The sequence below is a fragment of the Cydia strobilella genome, chromosome 20, assembly GCF_947568885.1.
Source record: "Cydia strobilella chromosome 20, ilCydStro3.1, whole genome shotgun sequence".
Taxonomy (NCBI): Eukaryota; Metazoa; Arthropoda; class Insecta; order Lepidoptera; family Tortricidae; genus Cydia; species Cydia strobilella.
The window spans coordinates 1,396,938-1,412,438 of record NC_086060.1 but is presented as its reverse complement, the minus strand read 5'-3'; the positions used below and the strand labels follow the sequence as shown (position 1 = coordinate 1,412,438).

The window sequence follows — 15,501 nt, the reverse complement described above, 5'->3', positions numbered from 1 at the left end:
CGATGTATGTAGCTCGGGTGCGCGCGGTACACCCCTCGCCCCTCACACCCCGCACGATTGCCCTCTGTCTAGACGGCTTCGTCGAATTACTGTATTGTTTTATAGACTGTGATATTTGGCTGAAGCCGCGTCAGTCTGACTATGGCAGCCAAAGGGTTAAGCGACGACGTTAAAACGTCATTACGTGACCACCCGGCAACTAATCCGGGTTGAAACCGGACCCCGATCAAATAGAAGGTTTAATTCCCCTAGTTATCCCTAGTATCCCATCCTGCATCCCGCACTGAACCCATACGCTACGCTAAGGTATTTCAAATTTCAAAAAATTTAACTATTTTTTTATCGTAAGCAATTAGTTCTGCAAGCAATAAGGTAAGTAAATTTTTTCACTTTTGTTTTTTTTTCTTGTTGTTAATGTAGCTTTGTAATGTAATAATGATGTGTTGCCTGAATAAATATTATTCTATTCTTATTATTATTCTAAATATTTTTTTATTTCCTCGCGTGTGTTGGAAAACGTCGTATAAAACACGTGTGCATTGGTCATTACACACATCGCCTTTCTTATTGCTGCAAGTTGTGATACCACAGTGTACTTTGCACCAATATCAATACATCTTACATGTAAAATTACAATGAAAATTTTGAAAAAGATTTTAACTATAGTTTGTCAAAGGACTGTCTTATTTCAAACATAGACAGAGAGAATCATACTATCTTTGTCTTACAAAGAGCATCTTGTACTAGCACCCAAAAGAAAAGGATGAGTATAGTTTTTTTTGTTCTTATTTACTGACAATTTGGTTTGACCAACTATAGGTTACAACAAGGCGGTCTTATCCCTAAAGATGTGTTAGGGTACTATTGAAAAAAATTTACCGAAAGGAAAAATCGAAAAATTCACCGCTTCGGGCCAGATTTCGTGTCTCCCTAAGGCGTGTAAAGACAAAGATAGAATAGAATAATAGGCTTGCCTCTAGTAAGCGACGGTAGCTCAGTTCGTTTAGAGCGATTGGACCGATGTTCCAAAAGGTAGCAAGTTCGAATCCTGCCCCGAAGCGGTAAATTTTTAATTTTTTTAATTACATATAAGAATTAATAAATATATATTTTTAGAGCCGGCCTAAAGACACAGTACATATACAGTGATATCACAGAGCGTCAGAACACAACTCCTAGAATATATGTATATGTATCTTAGTCCGATTAGCCCTGTGATCCAATTTACATCGGTCTACCCTACGTCAAAACCTTTTAATAAAATCTAGTTGGTTAAATTGTCATATTAAATTTGTACACATTTTTTACGTTTAATTATATCAAGATGGACAATCAGACGGAAACACAGATCAATGACCAGGAGATTATGAAGAAGAAAGAAGATGAGCATTTAATGTTACAAAGACAGGTACGTTACCATTTTTAGGGTTCCGTACCCAAAGGGTAAAAACGGGCCCTAATTTACTAAGACTCCGCTGCCGTACAGAAAAAAAGTTTCCCAAAAATTTCCATACATTTTTCAAAATTTCCTTTTTGTTACGTTTGTGTTTATACTACAAAGTATATGGGGAAATGGTAACACAATAGGAAAAAACCTTGGGACATTTTTTTATCCCATGAGGATCGAAACAGCTCGTGATTCTAAGTAGAAATGATACAAAATTTATGTAAAAATGCAAAATTAATAAAAGTGAAGTTGCAGGCGTACATAGGCTACGGAGACTGCTTAACATCAGGCGGGCCGTATGCTTGTTTGCCACCGACGTAGTATAAAAAAAGTGGCATTTTTATTAATAAACGCTCAGAAGAGCTTGCAGACGGTCTTATCTGATAGATGTTCGTCCCCAGGTCCCCACATTGACTTTATGTATTTATTATTGGTTACTTATAGTTCCGGATAATACAACGAGACCGGGCCCACAGAACAGTAGGGGTGCACCCGATGTTCCGAAGACAGGATATCCTGCTGCGCCAGCTGCGTAAGGACTACCGCAGTATGAAGGAAGATTTGAAGGTAAAGAGAAACGAGTTGCTCGCCAAGTCGGACTGACTGGCATTAGGGGAAATACGGATAAAATGACATGTATGGACAAAATTGCACAGTCTTATTTCGAAATTGGCGGACTGTAGTGAGTTTATCGACACAGCTGCCATTTTTACAATTCTGTGAGACACCCAGCGCCATTAGACTATTCACTTTGGAGTAATGAGTGTGAACGGTACCTACCATGGAATATATGAGTATGAGTATGAACGTTTCGGTGCCCACAAAAGTTTATTTTATACATGGATTTCTTCAATTTTCATGATTGTGTGTAGTAATTTGTGATTATTTGTACTAAAACTGGAAACTGGAGACTGGAGACATTAGATAGTGATTGTCTTAATTTTAATAGAATGCACAGTTATTTTAATTAAATACGATTTTTAAAGCGTCTTGTTTACATTTGGACAAAACACATACACATATACACTGGACAAAACGACATAGGCTATTTCATACAGATGATGACGACAAATGTCCATATACTATAATTGCAATGATTTCATTTCATTTTGTTTCATTCCATGAGTTTTAATTCCGTTCTAAGTCTGGTGAATACTGGTTACTCGGTCTCGTTGGGCTCGTGTTTCATGTGCTAATGCTTTGAAGAAGACCAATTGTTTTATGTGAACTGTGTCCTTAGAATTTTAGTATGCCATTATGTCCATTGTCCATTGGCGTGGCATTTTACCCATACTACTTATATGGACAAAATGTGTTAATGTTAGTCAATGAACTAATGATGAATATTAACAACTAAATCCGATTATAATTACTTTATATAAAGATGTATGAGTTAAAAACAAAAGACCCTGTCATTTTGTCCGTACTTCCCCTACCTCTTACAAAAGCGCATCCTATCTTTTCAGATCGCGACAACTGGTGTGCACAAGAAGAACGAAAAGCGAATGAAGGCGGAGCTGCAGCGATCCTTGTTGCTAAGAGAGAAAACAGAACACCAGTGTGAGAGTATGTCTATTCATTTTATTGAGTGTAACTTAGGCACATATTATATTACTAATAAAACCTTTTGAAAGGGTTACTGGAAAACTTAAACTTAAAATAGTCATGCATATCATGGTGTGGACTTTCCATAAATAAATCTAGTGGCTCTGTGAGCTGTAGACCTAACAGCTGTAAAGTAGAGAGCACAGTTGAGCAGATATAGTACGAAAGCCTTATTGCCCAAACCGGCCTTCAGAAATGTGCAATGTTTTTTTCACCTCAGCAGCTCGAACAAACCTACTTTCGTCACTCCAGGGAGTGAAACAAAGTAGCTTTTTAATTTAGTGAAGGCCAATGAACTGCCGATTCATACTTCTATTACAAATTGTTTTTTTTTTAAATTTATTTATTTTCTTTTCTGTATTATTCTGTGTAATTCGAAATACATTAGAACCTTTAGTATGTTCTCACTACTGAGGTGAAAAATTATATGTGCAACACGAGAACAAAGTTATTTTACATTTCGTGTTTTTGAGTCCCTCGCTACGCTCAAGATTCTAACTTAGAATATTTCGCTTTCTCGGGACTCAAAATAAACACTCGCAAGAAAAACCAACTTTCCTCTATTGTTGCATATAAATAACTATTTTTAAATTAATGAATTTAGAACTAGCTTGGCATGTTTTCATTATTTCTCTACAGAACTATCTTGTTGGCAGGTCGAATAATCCTTATGGAGCAACTGGAAGGACTGCTGCAGCGCGATCACAAAAACTTGCTGGAATTGAAAAGGCGCGTCAACGCTTCTATGGGCAAGGTTTGCTGAAGTTTAGTGGTTACCTGTCTTGCCTGTTGATAGGGCCAATAATTATAATGAAACAGTTGAAGAGCTTGGTGTAAAAACCTGTAGCTTCAGTAAAGCGAGGTTTAGACTAGCAAGAACTTGCATGCAATTTACGTTACATTGCCGACTACTAAGGTAAACTGCATTAAAATTGTTTATCAGATACCGCAATGTAATGAAAATTGCATGCAATTAAGTTCTTGCTAGTCTAAACCTCGCTTTAGAAATCGATGCTTTCATGGGCAAGGTGAGTTTGTAGAAGTTTAGTATAGTTACTGAAGTTTGTTTTGTCTAAGTCGAATTATGCTGATTGAACAGCTGAAGAGCCTGCTGCAAAAACCTGATGGAGCTGCTAAACCGTTGTATAATTTAATTTGGCTTGTCTAGTGACAGATGAAATAAAACTGCTGCAGCCAAAAAACTCCCAAGACAGTCAAATAGGTGACTGATGTACCGTGACCAATACAGTGAAATCCTTACATGTGATGCGGTCAAAAGTCAAGCGGCCGGCCTGCCCTCTGCATGGAGCTACACGCCCTACTAACAGTGTTACACAACTTGGCAGCTATCGATCTTTTGGTGCACTCATCCTCTACTAGACCTAGTATGATGCTTATTTCGAGTTGGTATACGTCCATTTAAAGCCCCGTTTTATTTCAGTTGAAAGAGAGAGCTCAACAAGGAGAGACTCGTCTAGTGGCCACAGAGAATAAGCTGGAGACAGCCAACCGCCGTTTCAACGCTGTGCAGCATGAGAACAAGCAGATACGCGAGCAGATCGAGCATATGCTTAAGGACAGGTGAGAATTAAGAAGCTTACGATAACACAAAGGTTGTAATTTTTTTATAGGCTACATTGTGTCGCATTGTAAGCCAAAGACCTCTGTTTTCCGCCACTCGTCACGACTTTGCGCTTGCTCCCGCCGGTCGCCACAATATGAGTCCAAGTCGTCTTACCATCTTCTCAGTCTGGCCCTCCACGATACGATACGATAGCTAATTTGACCATTGAGCATGCATTCGGGATACGTGGCCAGCTCAATTAAGCCTAGCAGTTCAGTCTAGGTCAACCTAGTGAGTGCAACATTTACTTAATGTGGACCAGACACTATCAGAATATACATAACCGATGTTGCTTTCAGTACGTACGAAACCGTTGGTATGAATATCTCTAGGTGTCATATAGCTCTTAAAGTCCTCTATCATTGACATTCGTGTGATCCATCTCTCTCATCTTCATCCGCAGGGCCATCTTCAACCAGAACTGGTCTAAGATGTTATCAGCTCTCTGCAAAGGAAAGAAGTTCCTTACAGACCTGTTCGAGTCATCGTCAGTGGCATACGACCAGCGGGATGAGTGGTGCACCAAACTGCGGTCTTTGACGGAGAAAGGGCGTGTGGATCAGACGATACAAGTGCAGGTTTGAACTCTATTGTGAATTTTGGATTCGGAATTCAGACAGAGAGAGCTACTAAACTCGCGTTGTATTTCGCGCGCAACAATTCAATAAGCGCGAGCCGTATCGTACTCGTATATGAAAACGATAATAGATTTTAAAGGCATTAAGGTAGACAGGATAAATTTGACTTATTTTGATGAGAGCTGGTAACATGGCGGTCATAAGGGCCGAAATTCTATAGAACGACCATGTCTCGCCTTAAATAATAAGTATTAAGCCTTGAACTATTTATTATTTCAGGAAATGCGAGACCTCCAAAAAGCGTATGACCATGAGATGAAAACGTACAAGTTCTTGGCTGCGAAGGGGGTGAAGAGAGTTAATGAGAGTGTGGAAATAGAGCAAGAAGAGATGCAGAGAAAGAAAGAAGAGCAGTGGCAGGAGGAGTTGGACTACCACACCAATCTGCTTAAAGATATAGAGGTAAGTAAGGGTGTTTTATGGAAGAAGAAGAAAGATTATTACCATTTTGGCTAATTTATTAGACATTTTGAGAGTAGGTATTATCTTCTATTACAGATGTGCCGTAAGAAACCAAATTTTCTCATAGAAAAATTTCGTACACAACAAAATGTTGTATTATGGGAATCGAAATCTTCCGTTTAATTTCCTAAATGAAAGTTCCTTTGTTCCCTGTGATTTTTTTCTTAAACTTCCAATTTTTCAACGTTTTTTGGAAACTTACCGCAACTTTCACATCTGTCTTCTGTTATCCTGCTGCTAACTGTACATTCTTTTTTTAAGAACTACGCCCAGGAGACTAACGCACAGAAAATAATAGAAGCGTTCGAGAAGACCGAGCAAGAAAACTTCTCCGTATACCGGCTGCTAACTGATTTCTGCGCGGAGAATATCGTTCTGAGCAAGGAACTTGGAAAAATCCGACGGGAAATCGGTAAATTGGTCACTTATACTCTGGCAAGTCATTTTTTTTGTCGGCAAACCAGCATGACGAATAAAATTAGCCAGTCAGACCAGCGGCAAAGGTTGTCTGGAAGAAATTTCTTCTTAGCGATAAGACCGCCTGTTGTTACCTAGCTTACCTGTTGCTGTAGCTTAGCTTAGCTGTTGTTTAACTGTATTTCATTTTCTCTGTATTTTTAACTGTATGGTGCACAATAAAGAATATTTATTAGGTGGTAAGCGATTACCGTCGCCCACGGAGACCCGCAACACCAGAGTTGGTAAGTGTCTTTATTCAGTAGAAATAAAGCGCGAAAGTCAACGTTTGCGGGCATCTTTCTCGTATACTCCAATTCAGGCGTAATTAGAGGGACAGAGAAAGATGCCCGCAATTCGCGATCTTCGATTTTCGCAGTTATAGCCCAGATTGCACACATTTCTCGACCCTGCCTTGAAACAAGTATGTAAGTGCGAAAGTGACGGGCATAGTGACAGACGATAAAAATGGAACCGTGCTGCGCCCGCAGGGCTCTAAGAGTGCAAAATGTAGGGTGCAAAATACATAGCAAATGGAATTGGGTTGATTATTCAATTGCCTTACAATTTTATAATCACATTCACGAAGTACGAAATGTTTTTTTTTGTGTATTTTTCAAGAACAAAATCAAATGAAACTGGACCTATTAAATTAAACTGGAAATAATGCACAAAAAAATCTCTTTCCAGCTGATCGTAAAGATTTCAACGAGTTAGTGGAAGTGCGACAGAGAGAGAACCTAGAGCAACTGAGACAGAAGCTGGAAGAGATGAAGAGCAGGACGGAAATACTGCGGATGAAGGATAGAGAGAAAACCAAGCTGTTGGAGACTAATATGGATAAGATCAGCGACATTTTTAGGTTCGTTTCGTACATTTAATTTTACTACAATTCGTTTATACTTTTTATTCTACGTAGTTATTTGTTTTTGTGAAAAATTTGTAAAAAATAAATAAAAAAATAACTTCATTTTGTACGGAACCCTCGGTGGGGGAGTCCGACTCGCACTTGTCCGGTTTTTTTAGCATAGAAACAAGGTAAGCGAACTTGACGGCTTTGCAAGGATTTGTCCTGTTATCCTTTCTCACACTATCGCAGCTGTTTTTGACTGTACCTATGCAATATGTTAATGGCGACGTATTCCCCCGCCAACTGTACGCTAAGTGCATCAATTACCCATTGTAAACTTAATCCATTATAACTGAATTAGCCCATCTAACCATGTCACCGATCATGGCAATATGACTGTACCGCAGACATATATATGTCTTTATCTCCTTATTCGATAAAGTTAGTAGAAATTTGTAAATTTTTGTCTCTGTTTAATAAACCCCTACTCCCCTCCCTACTAATAGTGTTGTGTTCCTGCCGGTAAGTAAGGTTGCCAGAGCTCGAGGGAGAGGAGTGTTAGGGTCGGCAACGCGCATGTAACTCCTCTGAAGTTGCAGGCGTACATAGGCTACGGAGACTGCTTAACATCAGGCGGGCCGTATGCTTGTTTGCCACCGACGTAGTATAAAAAAAATATACAAATATCAAATTGACCGATTGGGGTAAAAAAGATGAAACAATGACTTGTTAAATTTGACAGAAGTTTATTAACAAAAAAGCATAAGATACCTATAGATTGGCTAATGCCGCTATCAAGTTGTCATCAAATTATTAAGTGGGTTTGGTTATTAATTTGTTTTTAAAGTGTTCATGATGTTAACATTCTGTGTACTTACCTATTAAATTAAAACTTGAATAAGAAAACAAAATTTAAATTTAGTATGTCTCACAACAGTTTAAATTCGATTTACTTGTTTGTACAACTTTAAACAAATCGCAGGATATCGAATGAATCTGTTAACTGATATCTGAATGATGTCATTTAGTTATCGTGCGTCTCGCTCGCTCCAGTACACGAACAAGTACGAGTGAAATGCTAGATAGTTGAATGACATCATTTAGATGTCATTTCTGATGTCAGTGTACGTTCGAATTGGCCTGTTTGGGTCATAAAAAATAAATATACGTCATTGAAATGTTCTCAATATGTTTTGTGTGAAATATGCAAATAGGGTAAATGGTTAAAATTATTGACGTAATTAATATCTAACGTTGTCATATTAGAGTGACAGAGATACACGAAACTTAGGTGCCTTGTACAATCAAGGTATTAAAATTAATATCGACACGGACAATGTGCCAAAAATATGTTTACACTACCTAAATTCCCATATAGTAAAGTCCATTGGAACTTTGTCCGTATCGATGACTGATTGTACCAGCATGATTGCCTAGGAATAGATTAGAACATTATTAGAACCTACGGCCCTAAGGTCCAGTCATCAATCGTCATTATCACCAGTCATTAGTGCCGTCAGTCACCGACAGATGGCGTGAGATCATTAGTCATTAGTTATGTCTGTTATTGTAAACACATAATATGCATTTAGGCCTAGTCACCTAATTGTGGAATCATTAACTTATATTTCACGTTTTTAGGGTTCCGTACCCAAAGGGTAAAAAAACCGGACAAGTGCGAGTCAGACTCGCCCACTGAGGGTTCCGTACTTTTTAGTATTTGTTGTTGTAGCGGCAACAGAAATACATCTGTGAAAATTTCAACTGTCTAGCTATCACGGTTCATGAGATACAGCCTGGTGACAGACAGACGGACAGACGGACAGCGGAGTCTTAGTAATAGGGTCCCGTTTTTACCCTTTGGGTACGGAACCCTAAAAACGGAAACCTATTACTAAAACTACTCTATCCATCTGTTGGTCTGTCTGTCCGTCTGTCTGTCACCAGGCTGTAAGTAATTTATTTACAAACAAAGTGTGTCCGTTTTTTGCTTTTGGAATACGGAACCTTAAAAATGGCCTTTTATAGCGGTAGGAATTCATTATTATTTTTGCTAATTTATTGTTTTTAAGCAGATTATTTTCGTTCTAGAATCTTAGACCTGTCCCTGGAGCCGTTCCAGAATCTTCTAGGAGACAAGCAGCCATCTTTGCACCAGCTGGGTCTGACGCTGTGTCTCATTAATGAGAAGACCAAGGAGCTCATTGAGACTGCCTATTATTTGGTAAGTTTAATTTATGATATAGGATGTAAACGAGCAGAAGAGTGATAGTAAGCGACCTATTGGGTACCATTCTGTTATCTTCCTAGTCTTGCCCACTTCCATTTTAGTGTTTTACAATGGAAACGCTGTGAAGATGGCCTCAAAAAAGTGGCCGGCCGAAGATGGATTAGACTTGCAAGAGATAGGGAAAAATGGCAATCTTTAGAGGATGCCTTTGTCGAAAGACAAGCTGTTCTTACAAAACCCAATCGTCTGAAAAGAAATACCTAATATTGTTATCACTGTAGAGCAGCAATAAAATGTATTTATGTATAATCTTTGTGCTAGTCGGAAGACGTTTACAGTTGTGGAAGTGGAATACGTATGGACATTTTGAGATAGTTTTTGGATTAATAAGTAGGTAGGGTAAACTCACATTATTTGGTGACAGGCTTAATTCGATGATACAAGTTTTGAAACATGACACCCAGGAAAGTTTAGGGTTTTAAATGGGACCTCACGGCTTTTAAAAGGCCCTAATTCACTAGCTTTCCTGGGTGTCATGCTTCAAAACTTGTATCACCGAATTAGGCGTGTCACCAAACAATGCGAGTTTACCCTTAAGCTAATAATTCTGTAAAAAAATCTGACTAAATATAATAAATGGGGATGCAAAAAGTAAACTGTCTTTTAGTTAGTTACCATTTGAAGGCTTTAAACTTTTTTCTCAATAATAGGAGCGCAAGGCCCAAAAGAGGAGCCTAAGCACATCGCGTAAGAAATACACAGTGCAACAGCCACATATAAAGGAGCTCTCTCCTCTACCGATGAACATGTTGGTTCCAGCTGATCCTTGCCCAGCGTGAGTATTTATTTCTCTTCTTTGTCCTACCCTTATCCCAGTTTATCTGGGGTCGGGTCTTCCCGTACATTTGCACCAAAGAATTCCATTTCGGGTTGTCTGTTGGTTAATTTTCTGCTTCTGGACCTCTCTTTGCACGTCAGACCACCATGTAGAAGGTGGCCTGCCTTGTCCCTTCGGCTGTATAGCGTGAGTATTTATTTATTTATTTTTAACTTTATCGCTCATCAAAAAAGTACAAAAGGCGGACTTAATGCCTCATGGCATTCTCTACCAGTCAACCATAGGACCAAACAGAAAAAGAGAGTATTAACTTTTGTACATGACTGTACAAAAGTAGCGGATAAAATTAAGCGTTATAAGTATCTAACAGCTTAACAAAAGAGATACCTCTATGTAGAGCAATAATTAGAAGTTTTGGGCCGGTCTTGGTGCAGGGTGGGGATGGGCATTAGTTTATGGTTGTTTTTGACGAAGCTTGTTGCAGAAATTATGTTTTGTATTAGACTAATGTAGAATAAGGTCAGGACGAGGCTTGTGCGGATTACGTTTGTGTTTTGACGAAGCATGTGGCGGATTACCTTTTTGTATGATTTAATTACTTAATAATTAGACTAAAGTCGTCGTCAATAGAACTTGCAAATAATGTAAACAAACCATTTTACCTTCATTATTTCGTAATCTCGCTCTTTAAAAGGACAACCATGACATTATCAACAGTCTATAGGTATATACTTAAATATTTTATTTATATACATTTTTAGTTAATATAATGTAGCATTGAATATTACTTCTAAATTATGTAACTTTGATGACTTCTCTTGCTCTATCTTAAAATCGAAAACTAAGAAATGGCTTCTTTCTCAGTCTTACAATCAGACAGAAGAAATTATTCATACTTAGGTAGCGTATACACACACACCACGCTTAAAAAAAAAAAAAACCTCTTACGCATGTCTCTCCTGAATGCTTTATTTTGATTGTATTTTTTTTTTGTTTGCATATATTTTCCTGCATGCACTTTTTTGTAGTTCAATTAATTTATAATTTATATTTGATATCTCTCGTTCAAACAACGGCCATCATACTCAGTATTGTTAAAATTTCTCAGTAAATTGTATTTACCCGGTTCCCGAGATACAGGCTGCGCCTAGTTTGGGGCCGATGGATATTAGCTTAATTGTAAAATCTATTTTTTTTTTTGTTAAGTTCAATGTGATGTCAATTTGTAAAATATTTGGTAAATAAACGATTTGTATTGTATTTGTATTACTATTTATTTACTTCAAAATTAAACTAATTCTAAATAAAATTAATGCTAAAAGATATAAGTACTATAAGAGTTATGAAAAGAATACCCCTTCTAAAAGATTCGCATGCGGCATTGGCCCCCTGAGGCCCTGACGCTGTCCGCGTTACCTCTCTGTTACCGATCTATTACAATTTAATTAATGTTGAACCATCTGAACTGAAACATTTCAGGTGCACCGAAGCCCGCTGGTTCTCCCGCATATCTGAGACCCTGGAGGCGCCTCTTTCCCGAGACGGTGCGATTCTTGCCCTGCGTGCTCTCGCTGCGGGTATGTTGACAAATGTTAAACAATAACAGCTAATTAAAAACTCTTTATTTACAATATAACATTTAAAACTTTCGCGGTTTAAACACATATTAAATCACATTTAGAAACGGGACGGCACTTTTCGTGGGGTAGTCACACAAATCTCTGTTTTGACATTTTGCTGGGACGTCAGTTAGCCGCGACCACGACCAGTGAAACCTGTGTCGAAACGTCGGTAAATAAAGGTAACAAAATAAATTCGCGATAGACCCGTTTCTAAATGTGATTTAATATGTCTTTATTTACATACAAGATATACATATTACGTAAACGAAATTAATAACTAGCTTAAATCTAAAATAGGCCCTTGAGGCATTGTACCAAGGATGCTGGCGGCATTTCCTCGCTGTATCGCAATGCTGATACGTTGTGCATAACAGCTTAGTTTTGAATGATTCACGGTTAGTTTCACTAGACTTATATTGACCGGGATATACATAAAAACAATACAAAAGTTTAACTAGAAAAAAGGTTAACTGGAAGAGATCCCTGAAAGGGATGTTCGCCTTTGTATAAATGATGTGTGTTTTTCCTGTTTTATGTTTCTTTTTGTACAATAAAGAGTTTTAATACTACTACAAAAGGTAATCACGGTCTATATCCCGGTCAATATATGTCAAATGTTAATCAGTTTTGAGCATTTAAAAAATTTACATCGCATACCCTCTCAATATACCTATTGATGCTACCCCAAACTCCCTTTCGAAGAATTCTGTACCTCTAGAGTAAATTTCCGTCGATAGCGTTTGGAACAGCGCGCCAAGCGGGACGTTTTGGAAACTCAAAATTCCATACAAAATGAGACTTAACGTAAACCCGTACGTTACGTCACGCTATCGAATAAAATTTACACTAGGGTTTCAGGTCATTACCCCGGTATAATTTATACGTCATTATGACGTCCGTTACGTCATTATGACGTATAAATTACGTCATTATGACGTCGTTGACGTCACTTCGCTACCTGGATCTTGTAACGGGAACCCGTGCCGACTTGTATCTGAAATTCCCATACAATTTGGCTTTGGGATGAATTGACATCTTCATTCAGAGTATTCAGACTTCCTCCCACATTTTCTTTAACTGTCCCAATACTCATGCCAGTTTTAACGATTTCTTCCTGACTATTATAGGTATATTCGACGTCCTATTACATAAACCATATTCTTGCTTTGATTAACTCTCCCTTTGTTTATGTCCTTGCTAAGTTTATGAAAGATTTTAATATCAAGCTCTAGCCTCTTTCAAAAGTTTTTACCTGTTTGTTTATTCACTTTCCCCTAATTCCTCTAAAAAAAAACAAAGATGATCCTGGCAGTTGGCTCATTATACTTTCTACAGTTTCTATTGGTTTTTCCGGGCGCCCCTTTTTAGGGTTCCGTACCCAAAGGGTAAAAACGGGACCCTATTACTAAGACTCCGCTGTCCGTCTGTCCGTCTGTCTGTCCGTCTGTCCGTCTGTCCGTCTGTCACCAGGCTGTATCTCATGAACCGTGGTAGCTAGACAGTTAAAATTTTCACAGATGATGTATTTCTATTGCCGCTATAACAACAAATACTAAAAAGTACGGAACCCTCGGTGCGCGAGTCCGACTCGCACTTGGCCGGTTTTTTTTCCTATTTTTATTTCTATAGTAGTTTAGATTCTTCAACCGATCACGCATCTACACGGACTGGATCAAGATACTGAAATTCTGCTCTCACAACCTTGATGCTGGCAAAATTGTCCCAATGGACAGATGCCATAAGAACCAAGAACTGAACTGACTTCCTCCGTTTCAGAGCCGGCCTATGAGCGAAGCGACCGCGTTCACCAGCTGCAAGACTGCCGCTTGCCAGCTAGCCGTATTGTGCTGGCTAAACGTTACTTATAAAAGTTATACACAACAATCTATATCATTAAAAATAAATACTTTATAAACACGATTAAATACATTTAGCGCGGGTGTGGCGATTGTCGCTAACCATTCTGTGTCGACTTGTATGGGTGTGGCGTGTAACACGAGCAAAAAATTATACTGTAGGCTAATCAACGAATACTAATCAACATTTGTTCAGCGACTTAAATATTATGAAATTTTTGACCTATTTTCATACAAATGAAACATTGTCTTCAATAATGTACGCTATACGCTCATCAGTGTAATTGAAATTGCTTGTCGCGCTTTAAACGTAACAAAATTCGCCTCAATCAAATTTCACCTCAGCAGCTCGAACAAGCCTACTTCCGTCACTCCCTGGAGTGAAGAAAGGGCGACTTTCCTCACTCCAGGGAGTGATACAAAGTAACTTTTTAATTTAGTGAAGGCCATGAACTGCCACTTAATACTTTTTTTTCTCTGAATTATTCTGTGTAATTCGAAATACATTTTAACCTTTAATATGTTCTCACTACTGAGGTGAAAAATTATGTGTGCAACACGAGAGCAAAGTTATTTTACATCTCGTGTTTTTGAGTCCCTCGCTACAACCAAGATTCTAAATTAGTAGTAGTATTTGCTTTCTCTGGACTCAAAATAAACACTCGCAAGAAAAAACAACTTTCCTCTCTTGTTGCACAAGTAACTATTGCTCGTGTTACTGGACGCACCCGGTAGGTAGGTATGTATATAAAACATAATTTATTTAAATATGAAATTTATACATATACATATTATGTGCATATTAATATATTGCGTCCATTAAATATTTTAGATCCGACTTGTTTAATCATTAAAAGTTCACCCCTTAAAAAGTAGGTAAATCCACGCACGATACAATATCCACTTATAACATTTAGCTACTTTTTAGGCTACCGGCTACCTACACCTACACGAGCAAGCTTTAATACCTATATTCCGTAGACTAAAATGACGTTTCATGTGTAGGACATGACATTTCTTAGTAGGTACCACATGAAATGTCATTTTAGTCTACGGAATAAAAAAACAGAATATATATATCCTACATAGGTTTACTTTTTTACAAATATAATTATTAAGTTTAACTTTTTTGCACAGTTTTTGACAGGAGCATACGCACAGTTAATACAAGTCATAGGGAATAGTTATTTACGATACAAGTGCGGAAAAGAGGAAATTCGAAACGAGTGGCGATAAATTAAAACACGACCGCAGGGAGTGTTTTAAATCGACACGAGTTGCGAATTACCTTTTCGCACGTGTATCGTACAACGTTTTACAGTACATATGGCCCTTTAAACTTTCATGTCGAAAGTTTAAAGGCAAAAAAAGTGCTCTTTTACGGACTAGTGCGAAAAAGTAGCACCATATGTACTGTAAATGATGTTATTTTATCACATAATAGAATAACCTAAGAACGTGTCACAATTAATTTTAAGAAACTGAGCTTAACACTTTCACTGCCAGGGCCAATTTGCGCGCGTTTCCATTTCCGCCTAATTCTGATTTATTGCGCTTCAACCCTTCCGCTGCCCTTAAGCAATTAGTGTTGCAAGATTATTTTATGTAACCTTCCTATAATATATAATTTATATTCTCATTATGAGAATATGTTGTAAAGGAAATGCTTATCCATAGTTCCCAAAAATGTGACGTTTTCAACTAAAAGGTACCACATTGTCGTTTGTCGATAAGGTTGAATTTAAATTGAAGCTTTATGGAAATAGCGTCTTATTGACAACCGGCAATAAGTACCCTTTTGGTTGAAAACGGCACAAATAAGGGACTGTTTCAGTTCAATTTCCGTAATTAGTTTTTAAAGTCCGTTAATTTC

The 15,501-nt window shown here is 37.9% G+C and overlaps 1 protein-coding gene across 1 annotated transcript; it reads left to right on the top strand.

Annotated features, from left to right (window-relative positions):
• The first annotated feature begins 1,270 nt into the window (after positions 1-1,270).
• On the top strand, positions 1,271-13,652 carry LOC134750459 (uncharacterized). The gene is made up of 13 exons (XM_063685618.1): positions 1,271-1,408; positions 1,892-2,014; positions 2,914-3,013; positions 3,709-3,806; positions 4,494-4,633; positions 5,080-5,254; positions 5,534-5,716; positions 6,038-6,188; positions 6,923-7,094; positions 9,174-9,306; positions 10,023-10,147; positions 11,630-11,727; positions 13,549-13,652. Exons 1-13 carry the CDS (start codon positions 1,325-1,327, stop codon positions 13,638-13,640), a joined length of 1,674 nt encoding a protein of 557 aa, XP_063541688.1. The 5' UTR covers positions 1,271-1,324; the 3' UTR covers positions 13,641-13,652.
• The last annotated feature ends 1,849 nt before the right edge of the window (positions 13,653-15,501 follow it).

Excerpts from the sequence above, each read along its gene's own strand:
- LOC134750459 (XM_063685618.1), top strand. The coding sequence starts at position 1,325 with ATGGACAATCAGACGGAAACACAGATCAATGACCAGGAGATTATGAAG. Across the intron at positions 3,807-4,493 it reads TCAACGCTTCTATGGGCAAG|TTGAAAGAGAGAGCTCAACA; the intron begins GTTTGCTGAAGT and ends GTTTTATTTCAG. Across the intron at positions 5,717-6,037 it reads ATCTGCTTAAAGATATAGAG|AACTACGCCCAGGAGACTAA; the intron begins GTAAGTAAGGGT and ends TCTTTTTTTAAG.